Genomic DNA, 27496 nt, shown 5'->3' with positions numbered 1-27496 from the left:
CGACGCCTGGGCATGCTTGAGACCCATACAAGCGATGCAGAAGGGATGGGGGTCTCTTCCCCACGCAGCTGGGCGAGACACGACATCCCTTCCTTTGCCGCCACCCTCGTCCCCCTGAGCAGCTTTGGCCATAAAGGAGGAGAGCTAGCTAGCCACACGCCGTCACAAGCGTACCTCGACGTGTTAGCTTGTTTCATAGAAAGTGGGTAAATGTCCGCCACACAACGACTCCTGGTAAAGGTAAATAAAGAGACCAACTAAAATAATTACTCCCAACAAAAAAGGAAGACACGCTCAGCGGCTGCCATGACGGCTGCATCTGTGAACTGTTAACCAAAGTTCAATCAACCTTTATTTATACAGCGCCAAATCACAACGAACGTTATCTCAAGACGCTTTTACAAACAGAGCAGGTCTAGACCTCTATGTCAAATTATGATGCACTTTGCAGCATTTAGCAAGTTACAGTGGAGAGGACAAACTTCCTTTAACAGGCAGAAACCTCCAGCAGGACCAGAATCATGTTAGACAGACTTCCTTTAACAGGCAGAAACCTCCAGCAGGACCAGACTCATGTTAGACAGACTTCCTTTAACAGGCAGAAACCTCCAGCAGGACCAGACTCATGTTAGACACACATCTGCTGAGACCGTGTTGGAGAGAGGGATAGAGGGAGATGAAGAGAGAGAGAGAGATGATAGTGGGGAGACGGGTAGTAGAAGCTGTTGCCGCTGGAGTCTGGACCACGTCCGTATCAGGAGGAACCTACGAGACAAGGGAGCTCAGGGACTCCAGAGAGGTCTATGGTTAGTAACTTTAATGGGACAGGGAGAGTTAAAGTGAGTTAGGAGCTGAGGAGCTAGTGATCTTTATGGGGAAGGAAACGAGAATGGGCAAGTGGGTGCCGGGGTCCCGTCTTAAAAGGGGGATGGTTGATGATTGTCCTACGACAGACGTAGTGGTCTTAGAGCTTCCGTGGTCACGCCAGAGAGCGCTTCCTGAGCAAAGTTTGAAAGAGAACTTACTGTTAACAAAAAATACAAAATACAAAAACCACAGGGACAGGTTCGACATCTAATCCACTAACACAGGAGGGGGGGGGACAGAGGAACTAAATACACAGGGGAACTAAAGAGTGTTGAGGGAAACACCAGGGCAGGAAGTAAACACAGGGGACAACACGAGAGAAGGAACCAAGAGACACATGGGGGACTTAAAGATCTGACAAAATAACTGGAAATCTAAGAAAGAGAGAAACAAAGGAAAAACAACACAAACAAAATGAACTCATGACAGAAACATCGTGAACCGATCTAAGTAAAGCTTGTCCCTTTAAGATGGAACCCTGGCCCCAGCTCATTAAAAGTCACTGAGCTCAGTTGTCATTGCTGAACTCTGACTGAAAATGAATGTAATGGATCAGGGCTGGAAGTCTCAAAGCACCCCCCTCGCTCCCTGACGTTCACCCATGGGTTCAGAGAGTCTACTATCTGTGATCATGGAGGGATAGAAATGTCAAAAACCAAAATCATGTGAAACCTCTAACCCAGACCTGCTTTAATGTGGGTTACCTTTGCTTCAAGTCCAACCAGGACTGAGACTGTCCCTTTAATGTGGGTTACCTTTGCTTCCAGTCCAACCAGGACTGAGACCGCCCCCCTTTAATGCCCACATCTGTTATCAGACATCGATTAAAGCCATATCGCAGAGTAATGCCAAGGTCAGACTACTCAACCTCTGCGTCTGTGGTATGATGTTGACTGTGTCAGATTAAGCGAGCACACAGCCGTAGAGTCGTGCCGGGATTTGATTGGTTAGAACTGACAGACCACATGTTGGAGGAAGAGGGGGCGGGGCTAAAACAACACCCTGAAAGAAGACTGTAAACAAACAACGACGTCCGAAAGCTGCGTTTGATAGATACTGGGTTTGTTCTGTTGTGATGCTAATGGCAGTTGTTCTCCGCCTGACGTGGTCGTCCCCTCAACGACACATCCTTAAAGAGACGCTCGTGACTTTAGCGCCTGCAGACTGCTCTGTCCTCTCATTGGTCGGCCTCACTGTTGAAGTCAGAGAGGAGAATCGACTCTCTGACTTAAAAGTCCTAAATGTCCCAGATGTGTCCCTGATTGTCGTTCACTGTGCCACACTACAGAATTGAATTTTGGGGCCGACTGGTTCCAACACTCTAGATCTGCCGGATGAAGATCTAATCCAGTTTCTCACATGTTTTATGACCTCAGCTTTTTCATACAGAATCAGTAAATGAAGATTAAGATGAAGAACGCCCCAAAATAAGATTACAGACCCCAAAGAATGAGCACACATGTCAGCAGTGGTTCTAAACACGTCCCATTAACAGGCAGAAACCTGGAGCAGGACCAGACTCACGGTGAGCCGCCTTCTGCTTTAGAGAGACGACAACATCCCATCATCTCTCATTGGTCATCAGTCTGCATTAATGTTTACAGGTTCCCCTTCAACGTCTGAAAGAGGTACACACCATCAGCAGCATCAGACCCAGACTCTGCTGACTCCCCTCCCCCTCAAACCCAGGACCCTGAGGTCCCAGACTGTAAGCTCCTCGTCCCGCTGCATGAAGCTCTGCAGCGGCCTGTAAATCCCCTGTTGGACCCCCTCCCCCCCGTCCCTGCATCACAGGGATGAATTTAGCTGACAACATAAACCCTCAGAGGAGGGGGGGGGGGGTAATGAATGAGTTGAAGGACGAGTGTTCGTCACTCATCCCTCTGACGTATGCTGAGCACAGAGAGGGTTAACGTCCACGCCTGGCGAGCAGCAGATGTTGGCGTTGGGAGGAGATTTGTTTGATGGTGTTGAAAGAAGCTGATTGAGAAACTCAGCTTCTGTTTGTTTGGAGACAACAACCGTGATATCATCCGTTTATCTCACTCAGGAACATAGTTTACTCCACGACACGCAGGACAGTCTTTAACTTCAGTCTTCATGGACCGTCTGTGAGGGACGAGACCGTGACGCTGAGGTTTACTTCATACAGGTCAAAGTGCTGAAAACAAAGATGGCTGCTGGGATTCTGTCACTCAGTAAACTTTCATACCAACCTAAAAGAACATCCAAACAGCGTGTTCAAGTTCTCTCATGCAGTGTCCCAACTTGAAAGCAGTGGCGGTTCTGGGGAGGGGCCAACAGGGGCCAGTGCCCCTGTAAAACTGAACCTGGACCCCCCTGTGGCCCCCACCTCCACCTCCAAACAAATATTATACAATAAAAAAAGCTTTGGTATCGCGCCGATGTTACAGGTGGAACACATGTATGTGGCTCTTGGTTCCAGTCCCTTAGAGCGCCAAACAGCTGCTGTCAGTCTGCATGTTGATCTAGTCCACAGTATATATAAGTCTAGTATAAAGGGATGCACTGATGTTTTCAGTCTCTTTAGTCAGGGTTGAATGTGTCCCTCTGACAACACCCTTGGCCCCAGTCTGGCCCCCCTAGCAACATTGGTCTAGAACCGCCACTGCTTGAAAGGACAGACAATCAGACCAAAGGTGACTGCACTCAAATGAGACAACATGTTTCTTATTTTCCTCCTTTTATTTGATTTCTTTCATCTCAGAGTTTTTCAGGAACAGTTCTCACTAATCAGGTGAAAAACCAAAAGACATACCTGCATCAAACACATGCAAATACAACATAATCACAGAGCAAGAAACCACAAAGCAGCATCCAATTCAATTTCACTTAAACAACTGCCTGTCATTGCTTTTTTTTTTTTTTACCACAATTAATATAATTAATAAACCAATTCCATTACCAATTGTCATATCATGTCCTTATGTAGCTTTTAGTCCTTTTTAATCGTATGGTGCTATTTGTACTTTACTTTTCTTCTCTTGTTTGTTTGTTTGTTTGTTTGTTTGTGTTTTGGTTTCTCCTCTACCTTCTTATTCTGATTTGATTTTACTCTATTATCTTTGTTTAATCTTCATCTTTTTAGGGAGCCTTTTTAACATCTGGTAAGGGACTACGGATGTAAACTAGCCTTTTGGCTAACTCTGGCATATTTACAGAAGTGTTCATTCATATCCATGATCCTTTTAAATAATAAATAAATACAAATAAAATGAATTAATTCATCTGTCAGGAGATCTGTCAAAAACGAAGTTATTAAAATAAATATATTTTATTATCTCATATGAAATAGGTCAATTATTTATTGATTAATCATGTATCATGTGTATTTTAAATAGTCCCAATATTTATCTTTTAATTCAAACTTTAATTAAACTCCAGACATTCCAAACAAACATTTCAGGAGCGCGCAGATGAAGCGCGTGCCCGAGCCGGCAGCAGCAGCAGCAGAGATCATCAGCTGACAGACACACAGATCATTAACCAGCTCCTACCGGCTGCCTCTGAGGTTTCTGTAGACTGTCCCCTGCAGCACTGATCCACTCCATACAGCAGGCCGTTTACAGGGCAGTGCTGCTCTCCCAGCGCGCGCTCTGACAGACCTGCACCAGGTGCGCCTGATGAGACCCCCCCCCCTGTGCTTCCGGGTAGACTCTGTGAACAGCTGACTCCTCGTTTATTTAGAGATTTATATATTTCATATTAACTCACTCATTCATGATTTAGTATATTCATCTAGTCATTATTGTAATATATTATTTGTTTATTGATCTCTTTATTTATTCTACATAGCAGCAGAAGTTTTAGTCTTACTAAGATACTTATTTTCATTACCTCACTTAGGATAAAGTTAAAGATAAAACATACAATTGTATTTATAGTCATTTTAATATATTAAAGCCTAATTAATTATAATTAGTAAATTTTTCTAGTCAAGTCAAACTTTATTTATAGAGCACATTTTAAAACAACTGCAGCTGACCAAAGTGCTGTTCAAGCTTAGAAACACAATCAGTAAAAACAAATAGTTAAAATAATTTAAAAGAGCAGATATTTATAAAAAAAAAAGAAATTTGATCTGTTTATTGATTTATTTATTCTATTTGTCTATCTCTTTATTTATTCTGCATAGCAGCATAAGTTTTAGTCTTACTAAGTTGATTCTTATTCTCATAAACTCACTTAGGATAAAGTTAACCCTCCTGTTATGTTCGTTTATATGGAACAGCAATAATGTTCCTGGGTCAATCTGACCCGGGGCATATTCAATTATCCAAAAGTGTCAGAACCCCAAAAAATCCCAATACACATTTTTTAAATCTTATTTTTTAACTCCATTATTAACCATTTAAATCAGTATTAAGTGCATTGGTGTTCTTTAATCCTCACAGATCATGGTTCAATGAGGATAACTCGTTTTCATTAAAATTCATGTTGAATCTTTTTTTAAAGGTGACATATCATGCTCTTCTTCATCAACATATATTGGTCTAAGAGGTCCCCAAAACATGTCTTTAAAGTTTATGCTCATAAAAACACTTTGAAATCAGATTCTGGTCTGCCTGTAAACCCCTCTTCTTCAGCCCTGCTCAGAACAGTCTGTTTTCTCTCTGACCACGCCCCCTCAGGAAGTGGGTGTGGCCTCCTCGGCTGTCCGGCACGTTGATCTAATGTTTACATGTTGGCTGAATATACACGGCTGCTCACAGACCCGCGTTACTTCAACCCTCTGAATCTGATCCAGAATCTGATCCTGACGGAGAGGCGCCTGCAGCAGGACCTTTCTGAACCATTGGTCACAGATTTAGTGTTTCTGGTTGTTTTATTTGTCAGCATGTCGACGTGTGTCTTGATACACAGCTACCAACACGTAGCTATGTGGCTATGCTAACTAGCGCTAGCACTTTTCCATGAAAACTAAAAATCATCCACTAGATCTTCAAATCTGCAGACGTGGGGAGTCAAAGCGACCTTTGTGTTTATTAAGACAGCCTACAACTAGCATGCCTCCCTCCTAAGCTCCTTGTTAGCACACATGTGTGCAGGGAATGAAAAACGGAGGAGGGGTTGAGTTGTATTTTATACAGTCTGTGGGCTGAACAAGCTCCGAGCTCTGACTTCCTGTTACAGACCGGATGGCGTTGTGACGTATGAAAAACACTGAAAACTGAAACGGCTGGTTTCAGCACACATTTACAGAAAGGTGGAGAAATCAGAACAGGGGCAGAATGGAGTCTTTGACTGTTCAGGGGGTTTGTAGACAGGGACACAGATTTCAGGGAGAGAACCATTAAGAAGTCCAGTCTGCAGGATATGTCACTTTTAAAGCACATTGGAAATCCCTAAATATAAATACAATAGTTTTACATGACATTGATTTTTGTTTATTTTATTTGACATTTTGAAATGTATTTTTTTTTTTGTATGAAGTGATGTTGATAAATTAAAAAGACTCCTCTTCTGTCACATGCTGCTCAGATTTTTATTCTGCATTAAGCAGGTTTGGCAGATACTTCCTAAAATAGACTTTAAGGGTCAATTTGACCCGCAACATAACAGGAGGGTTAAAGATAAAATATTGTATTTCTAGTCATTTTAATATATTAAAGCCTAGTTAATTAGAATGAGTTCATTTTTCTACTGTTATTTATTCTATTCTTACAGTTTGACTTGACAGGCGTTGAGGTGTAGTGAGGGAAGTAATAGGCGGCTTATTTCGATCCTTTATTCCAGGTTTAAATGAAAAGGTTTTCAGGAGAGACTCAGACTGAGTACAGAACTCTGACATCATGTTTTTGTTTGTTTCATTCCAGGACTTGGTCGGTCTGCTGCAAATCCAAAAGATCCCCCCGTATCCCCATCACCAAAACCCCCAGTTCTTTGGATCCTCAGGAGGACTACATCCCAACAGAGACTGCTGAGGACTCAAAGACCTCCAGCGGGTCTCACCTCACCCCTGAGGACACTAGAAGACATTGGGATGTTGATCCTTCCTCATCAGGACCTGCTGTCCTACAAACTATCAGACGTCACAGTGAGAGGTCTAAGACTTCATCTGAGGTGCCCGGGTCAGAGACACTACTCGGCTAAAGACAGGAGGACTTTGTGGACCGTGAGGAACGATGGAACCATCAGGGACAAGAGAGAATGTCGTGTGTAACTTCATGATCTGATCATGATCTGCAGGAGGAGGTTGAAGGTTGTTGGTATTTTTCCCAGACTATGTAAAACATGTCCGTCGTCTCAGTGCTGTCATCAATGAAGAAGCTATCCTTGGAGGTCGCCATATTGGAAATGCAAAGAGCTCTCAGTGAATGAGGCGGGGCATCAACTAAGCAAGACTTGAAACCTGCAGAGCTCTACGGCACGCCCAAAGCAATGCTTGAGGACCAGCTGGGCGAGAGGGAAGATACAAACCAGGGTCAGACACACCAAGTCTTCCACCTGTAAGCATTGTGTCAACAAAACTACAACCACACGGGACCAGGTCCTGTGCTGAGGTGAAAGCCTCCCCTGCCTCAGATACCTTCAGATGTCAGAGCGGCGTCACGGCGATCAGATCCTCCGTCCCTCTGAGCGTCAGAGTCATGATCAGTGGTTACTGTGCACATTTGTTCCTCCTGCTTAATCTCACTTCCTTCTAAAAACGATGAAACCCTCCTGGACCAAAAGACTCTCGCCTCCCGCATCACGTCCTCCCCGCTGCTCATTGGCTCTGGCAGCGCCTGACAGATGATCCAACCCCCGAGTCTTTAGCGGACTCGTGCCACCGAGGCCTGGACCGGGTAAATCCTCTTACATAAAACAGCCAGCCAGCTGAGCATCCCACCAATGGCTGCGGCCCATCCATAATATGAATTGCACAATTACCCCCCCCCCTTCCATATTTCATGTTTGAGGATTAAGTGGTGACTGTGGTCGGGTATTAGGAGCCTGTATTATGGACTTGTTTTTGCCCTGTGCTGTTTTTTTGTCCGTTGGGAGCGTTACGTAAGCGTCAGGTTGTCAACAGGCGGAGATTTCGCCGTGTCCAGGCCTGACCTGACGGCTCATCTGATGCCCACATGTGGCTGAAGGCCGAGCTCGCCACGGCGACACGCAACCAACACTGGAACATCACACTGTGTGTGTGACGTAGAGACGGAACTCCAGGGACTCCACCGTCACTGATGCTGTGATGACACGTCCTCCAGCCGGCTGCAGAGACTTCCTGTCCGACCTTTGACCTTCAGAACCTGTAGAAACATACGTAGCTCAAAAGATAGGAATCTAACGCTGTCTCCTAGAGGCAGGCTGTCGTCTCCTAGAGGCAGGCTGTCGTCTACTAGAGGCAGGCTGTCGTCTCCTAGAGGCAGGCTGTCATCTCCTCGAGGCCGCCAGTCGTCTCCTAGAGGCAGTCTGTCATCTCCTAGAGGCAGGCTGTCGTCTCCTAGAGGCAGGCTGTCATCTCCTAGAGGCAGGCTGTCGTCTCCTAGAGGCAGGCTGTCGTCTACTAGAGGCAGGCTGTCGTCTCCTAGAGGCAGGCTGTCGTCTCCTAGAGGCAGGCTGTCGTCTCCTAGAGGCAGGCTGTCGTCTCCTAGAGGCAGGCTGTCGTCTCCTAGAGGCAGGCTGTCATCTCCTAGAGGCAGGCTGTCTTCTCCTAGAGGCAGGCTGTCGTCTCCTAGAGGCAGGCTGTCGTCTCCTAGAGGCAGGCTGTCGTCTCCTTGAGGCCCCCGTCTCCTAGAGGCAGGCTGTCGTCTCCTAGAGGCAGGCTGTCGTCTCCTTGAGGCCCCCGTCTCCTAGAGGCAGGCTGTCGTCTCCTAGAGGCAGGCTGTCGTCTCCTAGAGGCAGGCTGTCGTCTCCTTGAGGCCCCCGTCTCCTAGAGGCAGGCTGTCGTCTCCTAGAGGCAGGCTGTCGTCTCCTTGAGGCCCCCGTCTCCTAGAGGCAGGCTGTCATCTCCTCGAGGCCGCCGGTCGTCTCCTAGAGGCAGGCTGTCATCTCCTAGAGGCAGGCTGTGGTCTCCTAGAGGCAGGCTGTCGAACCCCTCGAGGCTGTGGTCTCCTCAAGGCAGTTGTCTCCTAAAGGCAGGCTGTCGTCTCCTTGAGGCCGCCGGTCGTTTCCTAGAGGCAGGCTGTCGTCCCCTTGAGGCAGGCTGTCGTCTCCTAGAGGCAGGCTGTCGTCTCCTAGAGGCAGGCTATCATCTCCTAGAGGCAGGCTGTCGGCTCCTAGAGGCAGGCTGTCGTCTCCTTGAGGCAGGCTGTCGTCTCCTTGAGGCAGGCTGTCGTCTCCTAGAGGCAGACTGTCGTCTCCTTGAGGCAGGCTGTCTTCTAGAGGCAGGCCGTCGTCTCCTTGAGGCAGGCTGTCGTCTCCTAGAGGCAGGCTGTCGTCTCCTCGAGGCAGGCTGTCGTCTCCTAGAGGCAGGCTGTTGTCTCCTGGAGGCAGGCTGTCGTCTCCTAGAGGCAGGCTGTCGTCTCCTAGAGGCCGCCGGTCGTCTCCTAGAGGCAGGCTGTCGTCTCCTTGAGGCAGGCTGTCGTCTCCTAGAGGCAGGCTGTCGTCTCCTTGAGGCAGGCTGTCATCTCCTAGAGGCAGGCTGTCGTCTCCTAGAGGCAGGCTGTCGTCCCCTCGAGGCTGTGGTCTCCTCAAGGCAGTTGTCTCCTAAAGGCAGGCTGTCGTCTCCTTGAGGCCGCCGGTCGTTTCCTAGAGGCAGGCTGTCGTCCCCTTGAGGCAGGCTGTCGTCTCCTAGAGGCAGGCTGTCGTCTCCTAGAGGCAGGCTATCATCTCCTAGAGGCTGGCTTTCGTCTCCTAGAGGCCGCCGGTCGTCTCCTAGAGGCAGGCTGTCGTCTCCTTGAGGCAGGCTGTCATCTCCTAGAGGCAGGCTGTCGTCTCCTTGAGGCAGGCTGTCATCTCCTAGAGGCAGGCTGTCGTCTCCTAGAGGCAGGCTGTCGTCTCCTAGAGGCAGGCTGTCATCTCCTAGAGGCAGGCTGTCGTCTCCTAGAGGCAGGCTGTCGTCTCCTCAAGGCAGGCTGTCGTCCCCTAGAGGTAGGCTGTCGTCTCCTAGAGGCAGGCTGTCGTCTCCTTGAGGCCGCCGGTCGTCTCCTAGAGGCAGGCTGTCGTCTCCTAGAGGCAGGCTGTCGTCCCCTTGAGGCTGCCGGTCGTCTCCTAGAGGCAGGCTGTCGTCCCCTTGAGGCTGCCGGTCGTCTCCTAGAGGCAGGCTGTTGTCTCCTAGAGGCAGGCTGTCGTCTCCTAGAGGCAGGCTGTCGTCTCCTGGAGGCCGTCGTCGTCTCCTGGAGGCCGTCGTCTCCTCAAGGACGTTGTCTCCTTGAGGACGTCGTGTCCTCGTCTCCTCAAGGTCCTTGTTTCAGGTTTCTTGTGAATATTTAAAAAGTGCTGCTGAAGAGGACCAGCGTATTTTATGATCCTCTTAAAGAGAGAACATGAAGCTGATAAATTATGAAGAATATTAAATCCTGATTTTATTCTCTGTAGGAGTCAAAGCTACAAGCGATGTTGGGTCTGCTTCCCAAAGTCTTCATAGAAATGAAACTGTTCCCGTGGTTTCACAGGAAGTGAAAGGTTCTCTTTTATTTTGAAATCCTGTAGAGAGATAACGTTGGGTCTTCTTTTTGCCGTTCGTGTTTCTGTGTTTTTATCTTCCTGCTGTTCTCAACGACGGAGTGTTCGGGCCACACAGAGGGAACACATTCATTCATTCACGTCAGGAATAAAGTCGTAAAATTAACGAGGACAAACATTTTTACTACGATAACTTTACCGAATAAATTCACAACTTTGTTCTGCGGTTAGCCTGCGTGTTTAAGGCGTTTAGTCTTATTTTGAAAGGACAGCTCAAGAGAAGGACAGGAAATGTGGGGAGAGAGAGGAAACTTTATTCTCGTTAACTTACGACTTTATTCTCGTTAACTTACGACTTTATTCTCGTTAATTTACGACTTTATTCTCATTAATTTACGACTTTATTCTTGCAAACTTACGACTTTATTCTCGTAAACTTACGACTTTATTCTCCTAAACTTACGACTTTATTCTCGTTAACTTACGACTTTATTCTCGTAAACTTACGACTTTATTCTCCTAAACTTACGACTTTATTCTCGTTAACTTACGACTTTATTCTCCTAAACTTACGACTTTATTCTCGTAAACTGACAACTTTATTCTCCTAAACTTACGACTTTATTCTCCTTAACTGACGACTTTATTCTCCTTAACTGACGACTTTATTCTCGTAAACTTACGACTTTATTCTCCTAAACTTACGACTTTATTCTCCTAAACTTACGACTTTATTCTCCTAAACTTACGACTTTATTCTCGTAAACTGACAACTTTATTCTCGTTAACTTACGACTTTATTCTCCTAAACTTACGACTTTATTCTCGTAAACTTACGACTTTATTCTCGTTAACTTACGACTTTATTCTCGTTAACTTACGACTTTATTCTCCTAAACTTACGACTTTATTCTCCTAAACTTACGACTTTATTCTCCTTAACTTACGACTTTATTCTCCTAAACTTACGACTTTATTCTCGTTAACTTACGACTTTATTCTCCTAAACTTACGACTTTATTCTCGTAAACTTACGACTTTATTCTCGTAAACTTACGACTTTATTCTCGTTAACGTACAACTTTATTCTCGTTAACGTACGACTTTATTCTCGTAAAGTTACGACTTTATTGTCGTAAACTTACGACTTTATTCTCGTTAACTTACGACTTTATTCTCCTAAACTTACGACTTTATTCTCGTAAACTTACGACTTTATTCTCGTTAACGTACGACTTTATTCTCATAAACTTACGACTTTATTCTCGTTAACTTACGACTTTATTCTCGTTAACTTACGACTTTATTCTCATTAATTTACGACTTTATTCTCGTTAACGTACGACTTTATTCTCGTAAAGTTACGACTTTATTGTCGTAAACTTACGACTTTATTCTCCTTAACTTACGACTTTATTCTCCTAAACTTACGACTTTATTCTCCTAAACTTACGACTTTATTCTCCTAAACTTACGACTTTATTCTCCTAAACTTACGACTTTATTCTCCTAAACTTACGACTTTATTCTCCTAAACTTACGACTTTATTCTCGTTAACTTACGACTTTATTCTCCTAAACTTACGACTTTATTCTCGTTAACTTACGACTTTATTCTCGTAAACTTACGACTTTATTCTCCTAAACTTACAACTTTATTCTCGTTAACTTACGACTTTATTCTCCTAAACTTACGACTTTATTCTCGTAAACTTACGACTTTATTCTCGTTAACTTACGACTTTATTCTCGTTAACTTACGACTTTATTCTCGTTAACTTACGACTTTATTCTCGTAAACTTACGACTTTATTCTCCTAAACTTACGACTTTATTCTCCTTAACTTAGGACTTTATTCTCGTAAACTTACGACTTTATTCTCTTTAACTTACGACTTTATTCTCCTAAACTTACGACTTTATTCTCGTAAACTTACGACTTTATTCTCCTAAACTTACGACTTTATTCTCCTAAACTTACGACTTTATTCTCGTAAACTTACGGCTTTATTCTCGTTAACTTACGACTTTATTCTCCTAAACTTACGACTTTATTCTCGTTAACTTACGACTTTATTCTCGTTAACTTACGACTTTATTCTCATTAATTTACGACTTTATTCTCGTTAACGTACGACTTTATTCTCGTAAAGTTACGACTTTATTGTCGTAAACTTACGACTTTATTCTCGTTAACTTACGACTTTATTCTCCTAAACTTACGACTTTATTCTCCTAAACTTACGACTTTATTCTCCTAAACTTACGACTTTATTCTCCTTAACTTACGGCTTTATTCTCGTTAACTTACGACTTTATTCTCCTAAACTTACGGCTTTATTCTCGTTAACTTACGACTTTATTCTCCTAAACTTACGACTTTATTCTCGTTAACTTACGACTTTATTCTCGTAAACTTACGACTTTATTCTCCTAAACTTACAACTTTATTCTCGTTAACTTACGACTTTATTCTCCTAAACTTACGACTTTATTCTCGTAAACTTACGACTTTATTCTCGTTAACTTACGACTTTATTCTCGTTAACTTACGACTTTATTCTCGTTAACTTACGACTTTATTCTCGTAAACTTACGACTTTATTCTCGTTAACTTACGACTTTATTCTCCTTAACTTAGGACTTTATTCTCGTAAACTTACGACTTTATTCTCTTTAACTTACGACTTTATTCTCCTAAACTTACGACTTTATTCTCGTAAACTTACGACTTTATTCTCTTCTGACTTCATATTTAAGATAAGATTATTCCCTCTCGGTGATTATTCCCTCTCTGTGATTATTCCCTCTCAGTGATTATTCCCTCTCTGTGATTATTCCCTCTCAGTGTGGCCTTACTCTCCGTCCTCGTGTTCGGCACTCAGAGGAGCGTCTCTGAAACACGGTTCATTAATCGGTTTGATTTCACAGCGTTTATATTTCAGACTCTTCAGTTTGACTTTAGGAGACCTTGAAGATAAAAGAAATGATCCTGATGTTTGTTCTGAATGTTTGTTCTGAATGTTTGTTCTGAATGTTCTCATGTTTCCAGAACATGCTGCACAAAGATGAAAGTTTCACCCTGTAATTAAAAGAACAGATTTATAATAAAATATTAAAACCTGTGTGTTTGTTGAAGGTCTTCATCCTGTTGAAGGTACGTCTCTTTGGATCCACGTTCAGTGATGTAGAGTGTTTTTATGTTTGTCGGCCATTTTGTTCAGGTTTTAAAGCAGCAGTAAAAACTCCTCTGTCGTCATCGTGCGTTACTCTGAACTGCTGGGATTAGAGGAGCATCCTAATCTGCTCCCTTTCACTTTGAGAAAATGGAATTACATAACCACAAATTCAACTTAGTGGGGCACTAAAGAGGGAAACAGCCTGAACGAGCAGAGCCGGTCGGACACTCTGTCTCTCTCCGTTTGCTGCTTTCTTCCTCTCACATGTTCGGACTGTAAATAAGAGCCGGACCTGAGAGTGAGCCGCCGTGCAAACATGGACACAAGAGAGAGCAGGAACACAGGAGAGAGCAGGAACACAGGAGAGAGCAGGAACACAGGAGAGAGCTGGAACACAAGAGAGAGCTGGAACACAGGGGAGAGCAGGAACACAGGGGAGAGCAGGAACACAGGAGAGAGCAGGAACACAGGGGAGAGCAGGAACACAGGAGAGAGCAGGAACACAGGAGAGAGCTGGAACACAGGAGAGAGCAGGAACACAGGAGAGAGCTGGAACACAGGAGAGAGCAGGAACAGAAGAGAGCTGGAACTCAGGAGATAGCTGGAACACAGGAGAGAGCAGGAACACAGGAGAGAGCAGGAACACAGGAGAGAGCTGGAACACAGGAGAGAGCAGGAACACAGGAGAGAGCAGGAACACAGGGGAGAGCAGGAACACAAGAGAGAGCTGGAACACAGGAGAGAGCAGGAACACAGGAGAGCAGGAACACAGGAGAGAGCTGGAACACAGGAGAGAGCAGGAACACAGGAGAGAGCTGGAACACAGGAGAGAGCAGGAACACAGGAGAGAGCTGGAACACAAGAGAGAGCAGGAACACAGGAGAGAGCAGGAACACAGGAGAGAGCTGGAACACAGGAGAGAGCAGGAACACAGGAGAGAGCTGGAACACAAGAGAGAGCAGGAACACAGGAGAGAGCAGGAACACAGGAGAGAGCTGGAACACAAGAGAGAGAAGGAACACAGGAGAGAGCAGGAACACAGGAGAGAGCAGGAACACAGGAGAGAGCTGGAACACAGGAGAGAGCAGGAACACAGGGGAGAGCAGGAACACAGGAGAGAGCAGGAACACAAGAGAGAGCTGGAACACAGGAGAGAGCTGGAACACAGGAGAGAGCAGGAACACAGGAGAGAGCAGGAACACAAGAGAGAGCAGGAACACAGGAGAGAGCAGGAACACAGGAGAGAGCAGGAACACAGGGGAGAGCAGGAACACAGGAGAGAGCAGGAACACAGGGGAGAGCAGGAACACAGGAGAGAGCAGGAACACAGGAGAGAGCAGGAACACAGGAGAGAGCTGGAACACAGGAGAGAGCAGGAACACAGGAGAGAGCAGGAACACAGGAGAGAGCTGGAACACAGGAGAGAGCAGGAACACAGGAGAGAGCAGGAACACAGGAGAGAGCAGGAACACAGGAGAGAGCTGGAACACAGGAGAGAGCAGGAACACAGGAGAGAGCAGGTACACAAGAGAGAGCAGGAACACAGTAGAGAGCAGGCACACAGGAGAGAGCAGGAACACAGGAGAGAGCAGGTACACAAGAGAGAGCAGGAACACAGGAGAGAGCAGGAACACAGGAGAGAGCAGGAACACAGGAGAGAGCAGGAACACAGGAGAGAGCTGGAACACAGGAGAGAGCAGGAACACAGGAGAGAGCAGGAACACAGAGGGTTAAATACTCTAAAATCTCTCTGCATTAGTAAAGGTATAATCATTAAAGAGATGTGCAGACTGGTTCTCTTTAGGAGCGTCAGTGTTGCATTCAGGGACCTTCACATGTTGTTTTTCATGCTGCAGGCCTGTGCTACAGTCACGTTTCATTGGCAGACTGAAAGATTGAAAAACAAAAAAAGAAATGCAGAAAAGAAATGTTTCTTTTGGAGGCGTGTGCAAGAAGGAACCTTAAAGAACCTCTGCAGGGTTCTCTCCTACAGAGCAGAGGAGCCGGTCTGTGTTTGTAGCAGGAGGCTGAGACTCAGAACGAGGCGCAGGTGTGTTTCAACGAGAGACAGGTGTGAGGGATGAATCTGAAACACTGCGAGGACACCTAGTGGAGAGAGGAGGAATCACAGGGCATGCACATGTCAGTGAGTGATGGAGGAAGAAGAGAGGACAGGAGGTTGTTGTGTGTTAAAGTACTGAGAGATGTTTATGATGTTAAAACTCCACAAACAGAGGATCATACTCATCGTACATCACAGCAGCTTCTTGTCCTCAAAGGCCACCGTCACTTCCCCGACAGGAGGGGTGAGCAAGGGAGCGCTCTAAATCTACACACTGTACCTTTAAGGTTTTCTTGTCTGCACACAGATTGAGAAAAACTTGATCCAAGGATGAATTTTTAAAGTTGAACTTCTTTGAAGTGTAACTTCTTAAAGGCGGATCGTCACTCTGGAAGTTCAGTAAGTATGAAGTTTGTATCAGTGATGAAAAATAAGCTTCTTTATTAATATGAGTGTTTTTATTTTACTACTTTAAGGCCTGTCATTCTCTAGAGTATGCATCTGAACTCACCTCTCTGTGATCCTCTGCATCTCTTCTGTTGAAGAACTGTTCAGTAAAAAAACCACAATAAACCCGTCTCTCTTGTGTCGTGATTTTATTCCAACAATCGTTCTTTTCCTCATTGAATCGTTATTAAAGCATTTTTAAAATCCCTTCATTGATGCAGCGTTTGATAAGCTCAGAGGTCGAATCATGCACCGACACCTGCTGCACGTCTACTTCCTGTCTCTCTCTCTGCAGTCCAATCAAAACAGACATCCTCCTCAGGTTTTAATTCTGTCTTCTTCAAGTTAACGTTCTTTATACTTTAAATCTCCTCTCTCAGATTAACTGACAGATTATTAAAATAATAAATTAAAGACATGTTTTGTTTTTCATGCTCTCCTTTTGTGTTTGAAATAAAAATGTCAATGCAACATGTTTCCCTTTTTAAAGCACGGTGCACATCATGCAGTCCAGTCGCTTGTGTGAAGGTGCTGCCCCCTGGTGGTCAACATTTGATTTACCCTTTTAAAAAATAAAAAATGCAAGAGTGACTTCTGAATTATTTAATTATCTGCAATTAAGATAAAACCTCAAGTGTGTCCTAAGCACAGCTTTTGCTGCAGTTTTTATGAATGTAAAGTATTCATTTCTGTGAATAAATATAATTTTTTGCATCATTTATTCTGGTTATATTTGTATTTTTTATATAAGATTTTTCAGCATAATTAAAAAGATATTTCTTGTCATATTTTAATAATTTGATCTTAATAATTGCCTTCATCTTTCACTTATTATTTATCTGACTCATTAATTATTTAATTTAATAGTTTTTTTTTAAATATTATTTGTATGTTTATTAGTTACAGATACATTAATTCTGTATCTGTTTCATGTGGTTATTTATTATTTAATTTTATGATATTTATTATGGATTTATTATTCATATTAAATTTCTTGAGCATAATTTTAAAAACATAGTTTTTGTCATATTTTCATAATTTGATCTTAATCATTATCTTGATCTGTCACTCATTATTTATCTGATTCATGTGATTATTTATTATTTAATTTATTATTTTTATTATTATATTACATTTATGAGGCATAATTTAAAAAGATATTTTTTGCATCATATTATAATAAATGTATTTAAATTATTGCCTTCATCTTTCACTAATTATTTATGTTTCATGTGATTATTTATAATCTAATTTAATATTTACTCTTGATTTATTATTTTTGTTATTTATGTTAGAAATCTTAAGCATAATTGAAGAAACTGATTTTTTGTCATATTTTAATATTTTTTTCTTAATTGCCTTCATCTTTCACTAATTATGTATCTGATCCATGTGATCATTTATAATTTAATTTAATATTTATTATGGATTTAATATTTAGGTGTCATAAAGCTGCATGTTCTTTGTTTTCCTCTGATCTGTTATTTTGAACCAGTATAAATAAAGTGACTTTGATTCCTGGAGGGACGTGTTTATGTTTGAGACTTAGTTCATGCAGAGTCCACGATGCAGACTCTGGATCCTGATCCAGATGAACATCCCCGGGTTTAAAGGGGACATATCAGGCTTTTTTCATCAACATACATTGGTCTAAGAGGTCCCCAAAACATGTCTTTAAAGTTTATGCTCAAAAAAACACTTTGAAATCAGATTCTGGTCTGCCTGAAAAGTCCTCTTCTTCAGTCCTCATCAGAACACTCTGTTTTCTCTCTGACCACGCCCCCTCAGGAAGTGGATGTGCCTCGGCTCTCCAGGACGTTGATCTAATGTTCACATGTTGGCTGAATATACACGGCTGCTCAGAGATCGCGTTACTTCAACCCTCTGAATCTGATCCAGAATCTGATCCTGACGGAGAGGCGCCTGCAGCAGGACCTTTCTGAACCATTGGTCACAGATTTAGTGTTTCTTGTTGTTTTATTTGTCAGCATGTCGACGTGTGTCTTGGTACACAGCTACGAACATGTAGCTATGTGGCTATGCTAACTAGCGCTAGCACTTATCCATGATAAATAAAAATCATCCACTAGATCTTCAAATCTGCAGACGTGGGGAGTCCAAGCGACCTCTACCAGAAAGGCAGCGGGACCTTTTCTGAAGGATTGGTCACAGATTTAGTGTTTCTTGTTGTTTTATTTGTCAGTATGTAGACGTGTGTCTTGGTACACAGCTACAGCTACAGCTACAGCTATGAACATATAGCTATGTGGCTATGCTAATTAGCACTAGCACTTATCCATGACAAATAAAAATCATCCACTAGATCTTCAAATCTGCAGACGTGGGGAGTCAAAGCGACCTTTGTGTTTATTAAGACAGCCTACAACTAGCATGCCTCCCTCCTAAGCTCCTTGTTAGCACACATGTGTGCAGGGAATGAAAAACGGAGGAGGGGTTGAGTTGTATTTTATACAGTCTATGGGCTGAACAAGCTCCGAGCTCTGACTTCCTGTTACAGACCGGATATTGTTGTTACGTAACAAAAACACTGAAGTCTGAAACGGCTGGTTTCAGCACACATTTACAGAAAGGTGGAGAAATCAGAACAGGGGCAGAATGGATTCTTTTCATTCTCAGGGGGTTTGTAGACAGGGACACAGATTTCAGGTAAAGAACCATTAAAAAGTCCATTTTGCATGATATGTCACCTTTAAAGTCTGGAGCTTCAGAGAGCTCCCTTCAGAAACGTCAGCTTCACTTCAGAGGAGGAAAAAAAACAGTCCAGACCGTCAGGATTTAAACTTTTATTTATACTCTCAGTTTGATCATGTGAAACATAATCAAAGACAAACATGAAAAAACTCTTCAAACACAGATTCATCGACTCCAAGGAGACGAGGACACGAGGAGACGAGGAGACGAGGACACGAGGACACGAGGACATCAGAATAAGTGCTTCAGGTCGGGTGAATACATTCATCATCAGAGCCGGAGAGGCCGTGAGAGTTCACAAAGGTAAGCGGCGTCTACACGCAGGACGACGACGCGTCCTCCACCTGCACAGGTGAGGAGCGCCCGAGAGGCAGGAGGGGTGTGAGGTATTTCAACTACGCAGGGAGGAACACACTTTAAAAGGTAATGCCCATGCAGCGCCCGCCCACACAGGTCGGGCACGCCGTTTTGGTAATAATATGAATATATATATTTAACATACTGCTCATGTTTAAGTCACCCTTCCAGAAAATACACAGGAAATCTCCAGGTAGGAAAACAGACTGTACAAAAACAAGAAGAATATCTCTGTATAAACATTCTGTCATATATCAATATATCCTTTATAGACGGTGCTTTTGGTCTGTAGTAAAGAAAGTGAGTCCACAGTAAAAGACCACAACACTCACAATATACATTCATGTCTCACGCGGCCACCAGGGGGCGCATTTGTCGCTGAGCTACACTGAAGAGAAGACGACAGAGAGGAGGAATAAAGTCCATGCTGGAGTGAAGAAGAGGAATCTATTGCACTGAGAGGAACGAGTCCGACGGAGTCTGACGGGAACAAAGACAGATTTCACTTCCTGTGACGTTTGAGACAAACCGTGAAAACGTCGGAGCTTTTTAAAAACATGGAACAGAAACTGAGATCGTCTTTAAAACATTTCCTCTTTGATTTGACATTTCCTCCTTCAAATTCATCGTTTCAAACTAAAGTCATAAAAACAGAGTCGTGGAAAATCAAGAAAACAAAAAGAACATTCTGGTGTTCGGACACATACGGACATCATGACGCTCGTGTTCAGTCTGAGCCAATCAGATCGCTGCATCACTCCAGAAATTCACACCTGCTGCGCCAGATTCTATCCTGCTAAATTCATCGTCATCTGTCGGCGTGAATCACTAAGGTACGAATAAAGATCATCTTGTCTGTGTTATTATAAGATAGCATGAGAGTATCTTGTTCATACAGGATACTTTTTACAGAATTCAAAACATGATTTTGCCGTTTTTAGGTCACGCAAGATACCAACATTTTTATCCTGTTTGCACAAAAACACTTTTTTGTGAGTGTAATTTACCTTACATGGGAGTTATAGTCTTATTGGCACACACTATCTTTTAAGCTTCAAGTATCTTGCTCAAACAAGATATCAGCCCACATGTTCTCTTAAGATAAAACCTTGATCACACAAGAAATTATCTTGTTTACTAAAAATCATCCTTGTTAGAGTTATTATGGTGGCACAATATTATCTTGCACAGGAAAGTTATCATCTTGTTCACACAGGATACTTTCTTCAGCACTGATGATTTTTTTTTTTAGGTATCTTGTTCATGCAAGATACAGAACTTACTATCCTGTATGCAAAATCTATCAGACACATGTTTGCACATATTATTTTGTGGGAACAACATATCTTGTTCAAACAAGATACCTCGCACTCACAAGACACCTAGTTTCCTTGAGATACAATCTTGAGCACACCAGTCATTATCTTGTCAACTGAAAATCTTGTGCACTTAACTTATCTTGGTTGCACTATATTCTCTTCCACTGAGAAGCTATCTTGTTCACACAGGATAATCTCTTCAGCACTTCTGCTTTTTTTTAGGTATCTTGCTCATGCAAGATACAGAACTTACTATCCTGTATGCAAAATCTATCAGATCCACGTTTGCACAAATTATTTTGTGAGGACAAAATTTCTCACAAGCTGGAAGTATCTTGTTCAAACAAGATATCTAGCCTGCACAAATGATCTCTTAAGATAAAACCCTGAGCACACCAGCAATTATCTTGTTGAAGGAAAATGTCATCCATGTGAGAGTTATGCAAAAAATCATGTTTGTGCAAATAATTTTGTAGGGACAACATATCTTGTTCAAACAAGATACCTCACACTCACAAGACACCTAGTTTCCTTGAGATACAATCTTGAGCACACCAGTCATTATCTTGTCAACTGAAAATCTTGTGCGCTTAACTTATCTTGGTTGCACTATATTCTCTTCCACTGAGAAGCTATCTTGTTCACACAGGATAATCTCTTCAGCACTGATGATTTTTTTTAGGTATCTTGTTCATGCAAGATACAGAACTTACTATCCTGTATGCAAAATCTATCAGATACACGTTTGCACAAATTATTTTGTGAGGACAAAATTTCTCACAAGCTGGAAGTATCTTGTTCAAACAAGATATCTAGCCTGCACAAATGATCTCTTAAGATAAAACCCTGAGCACACCAGCAATTATCTTGTTGACTGAAAATGTCAACAATGTCAAAAATCATCCTTGTTAGAGTTATTATGGTGGCACAATATTATCTTGCACAGGAAAGTTATCATCTTGTTCACACAGGATACTTTCTTCAGCACTGATGATTTTTTTTTTTGAGGTATCTTGTTCATGCAAGATACAGAACTTACTATCCTGTATGCAAAATCTATCAGATCCACGTTTGCACAAATTATTTTGTGAGGACAAAATTTCTCACAAGCTGGAAGTATCTTGTTCAAACAAGATATCTAGCCTGCACAAATGATCTCTTAAGATAAAACCCTGAGCACACCAGCAATTATCTTGTTGAAGGAAAATGTCAACAATGTGAGTGCAAATAATTTTGTAGGGACAACATATCTTGTTCAAACAAGATACCTCGCACTCACAAGACACCTAGTTTCCTTGAGATACAATCTTGAGCACACCAGTAATTATCTCGTTAACTGAAAATCTTGTGCACTTAATTTATCTTGGTTGCACTATATTCTCTTCCACTGAGAAGCTATCTCAGAGCTTACTATCCTGTATGCAAAATCTATCAGATACATTTTTGCACAATCATGTTTGCTCAAATTATCTTGTGGGGACAAAATATCTTGCAAACAGAAAGTATCTTGTCCAGAGAAATAACCTAGCCCTAGCACACCAGCCACTATCTCGTTAACTCCAAAATATTCTGCGTTGTTTAACTTATCTTGGTTGCACTTTATTCTCTTCCTCTGAGAAGTTATCTTGTTCACACAAGTGATCTTGATACTAGATCCTGAACACAAGCTGCCTTACATTAGATATTATCTTACAACCAGAAGTATCGATCTTGTCCAAACAAGATAAGATATAATCGTGCACATGGAAGAGATTATCTTGCCCTCACAAAATGCTATCTTGTTTAAATTTAAATCTGAAATCATTCTGCTGGACTGGATTCGTTTCAGAAGATTAAACCTTCAATTCAACGATGAAGCAGAACTCTCTCCGGATCGTCGGCAGGGTGAGATCTCTAAAGTGATCGTCTCTGATTTCACGTCTTTACAGACCGAACACGACAGAAACATCGGGACTTCAAAATCAACGTGTTAGCATGATTCATACGGAAGCAACCGGCTCGTCAAACATGGAGGTGAAGAAGAAGAAGAATGAATCAACACACACTGAAGGGAAACAGGTGGATCACATGACGTGTGTCGCTGGTTCATCATCAGAGTGAAGACTGAGAGGCTGCAGGGAGACGCTCGGCCACCAGGGGGCTCCAGAGACGAGCTCTCTTTGGTGTCCTCGGGCGTAAAGACACACTTCCTGATGTTTTTACAGCTCTTTGTTAATTATTACATAATTAATAAAGGACATTAATTATAGAATAATATTTCATTAGAATAAGTTATCTTTGGAGGAAAAATTTGGAGTATAAAAATAACAAATTTTGGGGGCATTTATAAAAATTTGGCTTTTTTTTTGACGCTGTATCAAAATCAGTTTGTGCGTCTTCACGTGACGATGTCTGACGTCATATTTGAAATCCTCAAGTCTCCATAAAAACGCCGCTTCAGCCCAGAAAGAGGCGTGAGGCGGGAACAAGAGCGGCCAACAGGTGAGAACATTCATTTACAGTCATCAGGAGGAAGGCAGGTATGTACAGGGAACACAAGGGGGCGGAGTCTGTGGAAGGAGGAGGAGTCTGTGGAGGGGGGAGGAGTCTGTGGAGGTCCAAAAAGTGCCTTCACCAAACACTGAGAGAGGAGGGGCTCAGAGGTCAAAGGTCAGAGGAGGTCCGTGAGGAGGGTTTACAGGACCGTAGAGACGTCCTAACAGCTGTGTGTGTGTGTGTGTGTGTGTGTGTGTGTGTGTGTGTGTGTGTGTGTGTGTGTGTGTGTGTGTGTGTGTGTGTGTGTGTGAGATAATCCTGAGTAATGGGCTCAGCTCACGGCAGGAGCAAAACTGCAGATGACAAACGTTTGGAGGATTATAAAGACATGAAAGTTATTTTCAAACACGCCGCTCAGAGAGAAATAAAGTGTGTGTGTGTGTGTGTGTGTGTGTGTGTGTGTGTGTGTGAGTGTGTGTGTGTGTGAGAGTCGAGCTCTGACTTCATGTTCCTGTTTGACTTCAAATATTAATCTGGTGTTATTTAACATTTCACCTTACGTCAACCAATCTCATCCAGAGACAAAGATATGCATAAATTCATCTGCTGGTTCAACAGGAAGTTCCTGAAAGGATGTTTTCAGGTATCTTGTTTAGTCAAGATTATAGATTTTTTTTTTTTATGTAAACAACTATTTGGATAAACAACTTTAAAATTCCTGAATCAAGAAAAAAAGTCCCAAAAATATGAAAACATGTCATAAAATATTCTAATATAATCTTACATGCATACAAGATAGTATCTGGCGCAATAAAGTCAACATCCTGCACAAGAAGGACGTCATTCTGAGAGTGTGAGTGGGTATCTGACTCTATCATCAGCATGAAAGTGATCATGTGACTCTAACTAACACATTTCAAGTATCTTGTTTACGCAAGATACAAAATGTATCATGCTTTTCACACAAAAGTCACACCTGTGGTCACATATGATCTTGTCTGCACTAAATACTATCTCACATTCAGTAGTTGTTATCTCATTTACAGGAAACATCTTGCGTACAGAGAGTATCTTGTTCACACAGGATATCTTCTGATTATGAAATAATTGAAAAATAAGCAGGAATATTTTAAATAAATGTGATTTATCAAAATACAATTAGAGTCTGTTTTAAAAATTTAAATATTTTGAAAAAAAAAGTTGAATATTTCAAAAAGTTATTCAGAAAAATTTGAATGTTGTAAGTCCTTTAAGGTAAATTAAAATCTGTAATCTTTTTTTTTTAATAAAGATTTAATATTATGGACTAAAGTTAAAAAATACAACATATTTTAAAATGTTAAAATATTTTATTTAGAGTAATTTTCATAATTTGATTTACTACAAAAAAATCCCCCAAATTTAATAATATTTCAAATTTTTTTTTTGAGTTTTGCATCACAGATAGTGAAACATCTGAGGTTCCTGATGCAGTTCCCTGCAGGGCCTCTGGGGGTGCCAGACGCCCTGCAGCAGAGCACCAGACGTGGATCCATCCACTGCAGAAAATAGTCCCACAACAAACATCGTGTTTTTTCAGATTCGTTGACATTAAAAATGTGAAATAACACCGAGTGATCGTGACTCTGAGCAGCAGTGAAAGAAACCAGTGAATGTTAGCATTTTAACCCTTCACCTGCCGTGAGTGGAGTCACCAGGACTGTGTGAGGAGGAGGTTACTGGTGAAGACTGTGTGTGTGTGTGTGTGTGTGTGTATCTGTGTGTGTCCTCACAGCGGCCCGTGCCGTGACTCGTACTTGGCGAGGACGTTCTTCGTGCGTCCGAGCTCTTTCCTCAGGTCGGCCACCTCGTGCCTCAGAGCCGAGTTCTCCTTCTCCAGGAAGTTGGCTCTGATGGCGATCTGGTTCTCTTTGAGCCGCCGCGCGTCCCGGGAACGTTTCGCCGCCATGTTGTTCTTCCTGCGCCGGGCCCAGTATTTGTCGTCCTGCTCAAAGGACACAAGGGAGGAGAGAGGGGACGTGAAAAACTGAGGAAATACTGTAAAGACATTAAAAACCTTCAGAGGAGAGAACGTCTGTCAGAACCGGCTCCAACTTACCTTCAGGTCCTCGGGGATGAACACCTTACGAGCTTTCTTGATCATCGGTTGCGGTTTCAGCTCCTCGGCGGAGAACTTGCGTTTTCGGGGATCGAACATCTCCTGACCCGGGACGCTGGACAGAGCCAGGTCCGCCGGGTCCGGCTCGTATCCGACGGGGACGTGGATGGAGTCCGGGTCGATGGGGGGGCTGGGGGTGTTTCTGGAGCTCGGGAGGCCTGAGGGGAAAAGAGGGAAACGTTGGTGAGATCTAAAATCAAAAAATCAACTTCAGCCTGTTTGAAGAGGAACACAAATATTTAAATAAAGACATAAATATATAAATTAATAAATTAATAAATAAATATATAAATTAATTAATTAATTAATATATAAATAAATAAATAAATTAATAAATTAATAAATAAATAAATAAAAAATTAATAAATATAAAAATAAATAAATAAATAAATTAATTAATTAATAAATATATAAATAAACAAATTAATAAATATAAAAATATATACATAAATAAATATATAAATAAAGACATAAAAACGGACCGGGTGTTTTATTTTCAACTTTCAGACAGTTTGAAAAAAAAGTATTTTGAGCCCAAATCTAAAAAAAATTATAATATTAATTTTATTTAAATTATTTTTAACACAAAAACAAAAATAACACAACAAAATAATTTGAATAAACTGTTGTAAGTTTGCAGAAATTAGTCCAAAAAAATCTGCAAAAATGAAACAAAATAGATTATAAAAAATAAAATACAGACAAATAAAAAAATCAATAAATACAAAATGATAAAAATAAAAATTTTACTTTATTTTTGTCAATATTTGGATTTAAAAAATGAACAAATATAAATAAAAACAACTAAATCAGGATAAATGATGTGTTGCATGTTGAAATTCAATAAAAAAATGTATTCAACAAGAAATTTGAGAAAAAAATAAAATGAACATAAAATCAAAATTTTTGTTTCATTAACAGTTTAATAAATAAAAAATAATTATTCATCAGAAAGGTTTTAATTTAATGAAGCCATCAAATATTAAGTTTTATTCACCGGTCAGTGAAAAATAATCACTCAAAAAAAGACAAAATTTGACATTTTTAAACATTTATGAATATTTAAACTAATCTTAAGCTTTATTTTAATTTTATGTTTTATTATTTAACATTTATTTCCATGTATCAGGTCTGCATCTTTAATATTTTGTCTCTAAATGTGAATTCATGATGACTGAATTTCTGCTCAGGCTGCAGTGACGAGCTGCAGCCAGCAGAGGGCGACATGACAGAAATTAAACCTACAGCAGCACAGTCACAGAGAGTGTGTGTGTGTGTGTCTGTGTGTGTGTGTGTGTGTGTGTGTGTGTGTGTGTGTGTGTGTGTGTGTGTGTGTGTGACAGTGAGGGGTCTGGTAGCAGGTGATAAACAGGAAGTATTTAACCCTGAATAAAGATGTTCTCTGTTTGACACGTGTGATTCCTGGTCCTGGCGGAGGGTTCAGGTGCGACCTGCTGACAGCTTCTTTGTTTCTCTGAGCCGTGTGAGATGTGGAGCGTCACGAGGCGATGCTATGAGGCACTGCGAGGTTATTATGCAATAAAAATCTGAATCTAAATCTGATATTTAAAGAGGAGGTGTAGATGCGTTTAAGGTGATTGTAAATGTCAGCATTAAAAGCAGAAGTTGTGTTTTGTTCCTGAAGTTTCTCTGACTCTGTTGTGATGATTTGTTGTATTTCAGAGAATCAGACCTCTCTGTGTTTCTGTGTTTCTGCAGATTTCACCCTGTTCTCAGGACAGTCGGGCGTTACGTAACTCCATCTGTGGGAGTCTTAATCAGCGCTACCAAACAGTAAAAAATACTCACACGCAGAAACACTCTGAATATAAATAGCTCCCTGACTAAAGAGTAGGAAGTCTGTGTTTTATGGAGTGTTTAAGAGCTGCTTTATTAGCTGTTCTTCAGGAAGTAATCCTCCAAAGAGAACCTCGTTAAGCTGCTGCGTGCTGAGGGTGTATGGAAGGCCGTTTGTGCCAGAAATTAGCAAACAAACCAAAAGAAAGAAAATCGTTATAAAAGGAACAAACATGGAATACTGAAATGATTCTGTGAGGGAGTGAGTTTAATTTAATATTTGTCTCTTAAATGTAGAAATGTAGAAACTAAAGTTAAATTTAAAATATCTTTAAATTTGTCTCCTGATCTCTGTGGAGAGGAGATTTAGGAACGTTTGTATGCAAGCTCCTTTCTGCACAACATTTAAATAACTAACAAACAAATAAATAAACAAATAAATAAATAAATAAATAAGTGAATAAGTAAATGCATTAAAAAATAACAAAATTAATAAGTGAATAAATAAATAAACAAATTAATTAATCAAAAAAGAAAGATGAAAAAA

General features: G+C 41.8%; 1 protein-coding gene across 1 annotated transcript in view; it reads right to left on the bottom strand.

Annotated features, from left to right (window-relative positions):
• Positions 1-21532: 21532 nt before the first annotated feature.
• Positions 21533-27496, bottom strand: part of LOC117808580 (hepatic leukemia factor-like) — an 11815-nt gene continuing 5851 nt past the window's right edge. Inside the window, exons 5-6 of the mRNA XM_034678301.1 lie at positions 25093-25342; positions 21533-24978 (exon numbers count right to left, since the gene is read on the bottom strand). Of these exons, the coding sequence (XP_034534192.1) occupies positions 24763-24978; positions 25093-25342 (466 nt within the window). The 3' untranslated portion in view covers positions 21533-24762. The remainder of the gene's footprint in view (positions 24979-25092; positions 25343-27496) is intronic.

The sequence above is a fragment of the Notolabrus celidotus genome, unplaced genomic scaffold (genome assembly GCF_009762535.1).
Source record: "Notolabrus celidotus isolate fNotCel1 unplaced genomic scaffold, fNotCel1.pri scaffold_127_arrow_ctg1, whole genome shotgun sequence".
Classification (NCBI taxonomy): domain Eukaryota; kingdom Metazoa; phylum Chordata; class Actinopteri; order Labriformes; family Labridae; genus Notolabrus; species Notolabrus celidotus.
This window is presented reverse-complemented; position numbering and strand designations above follow the sequence as displayed.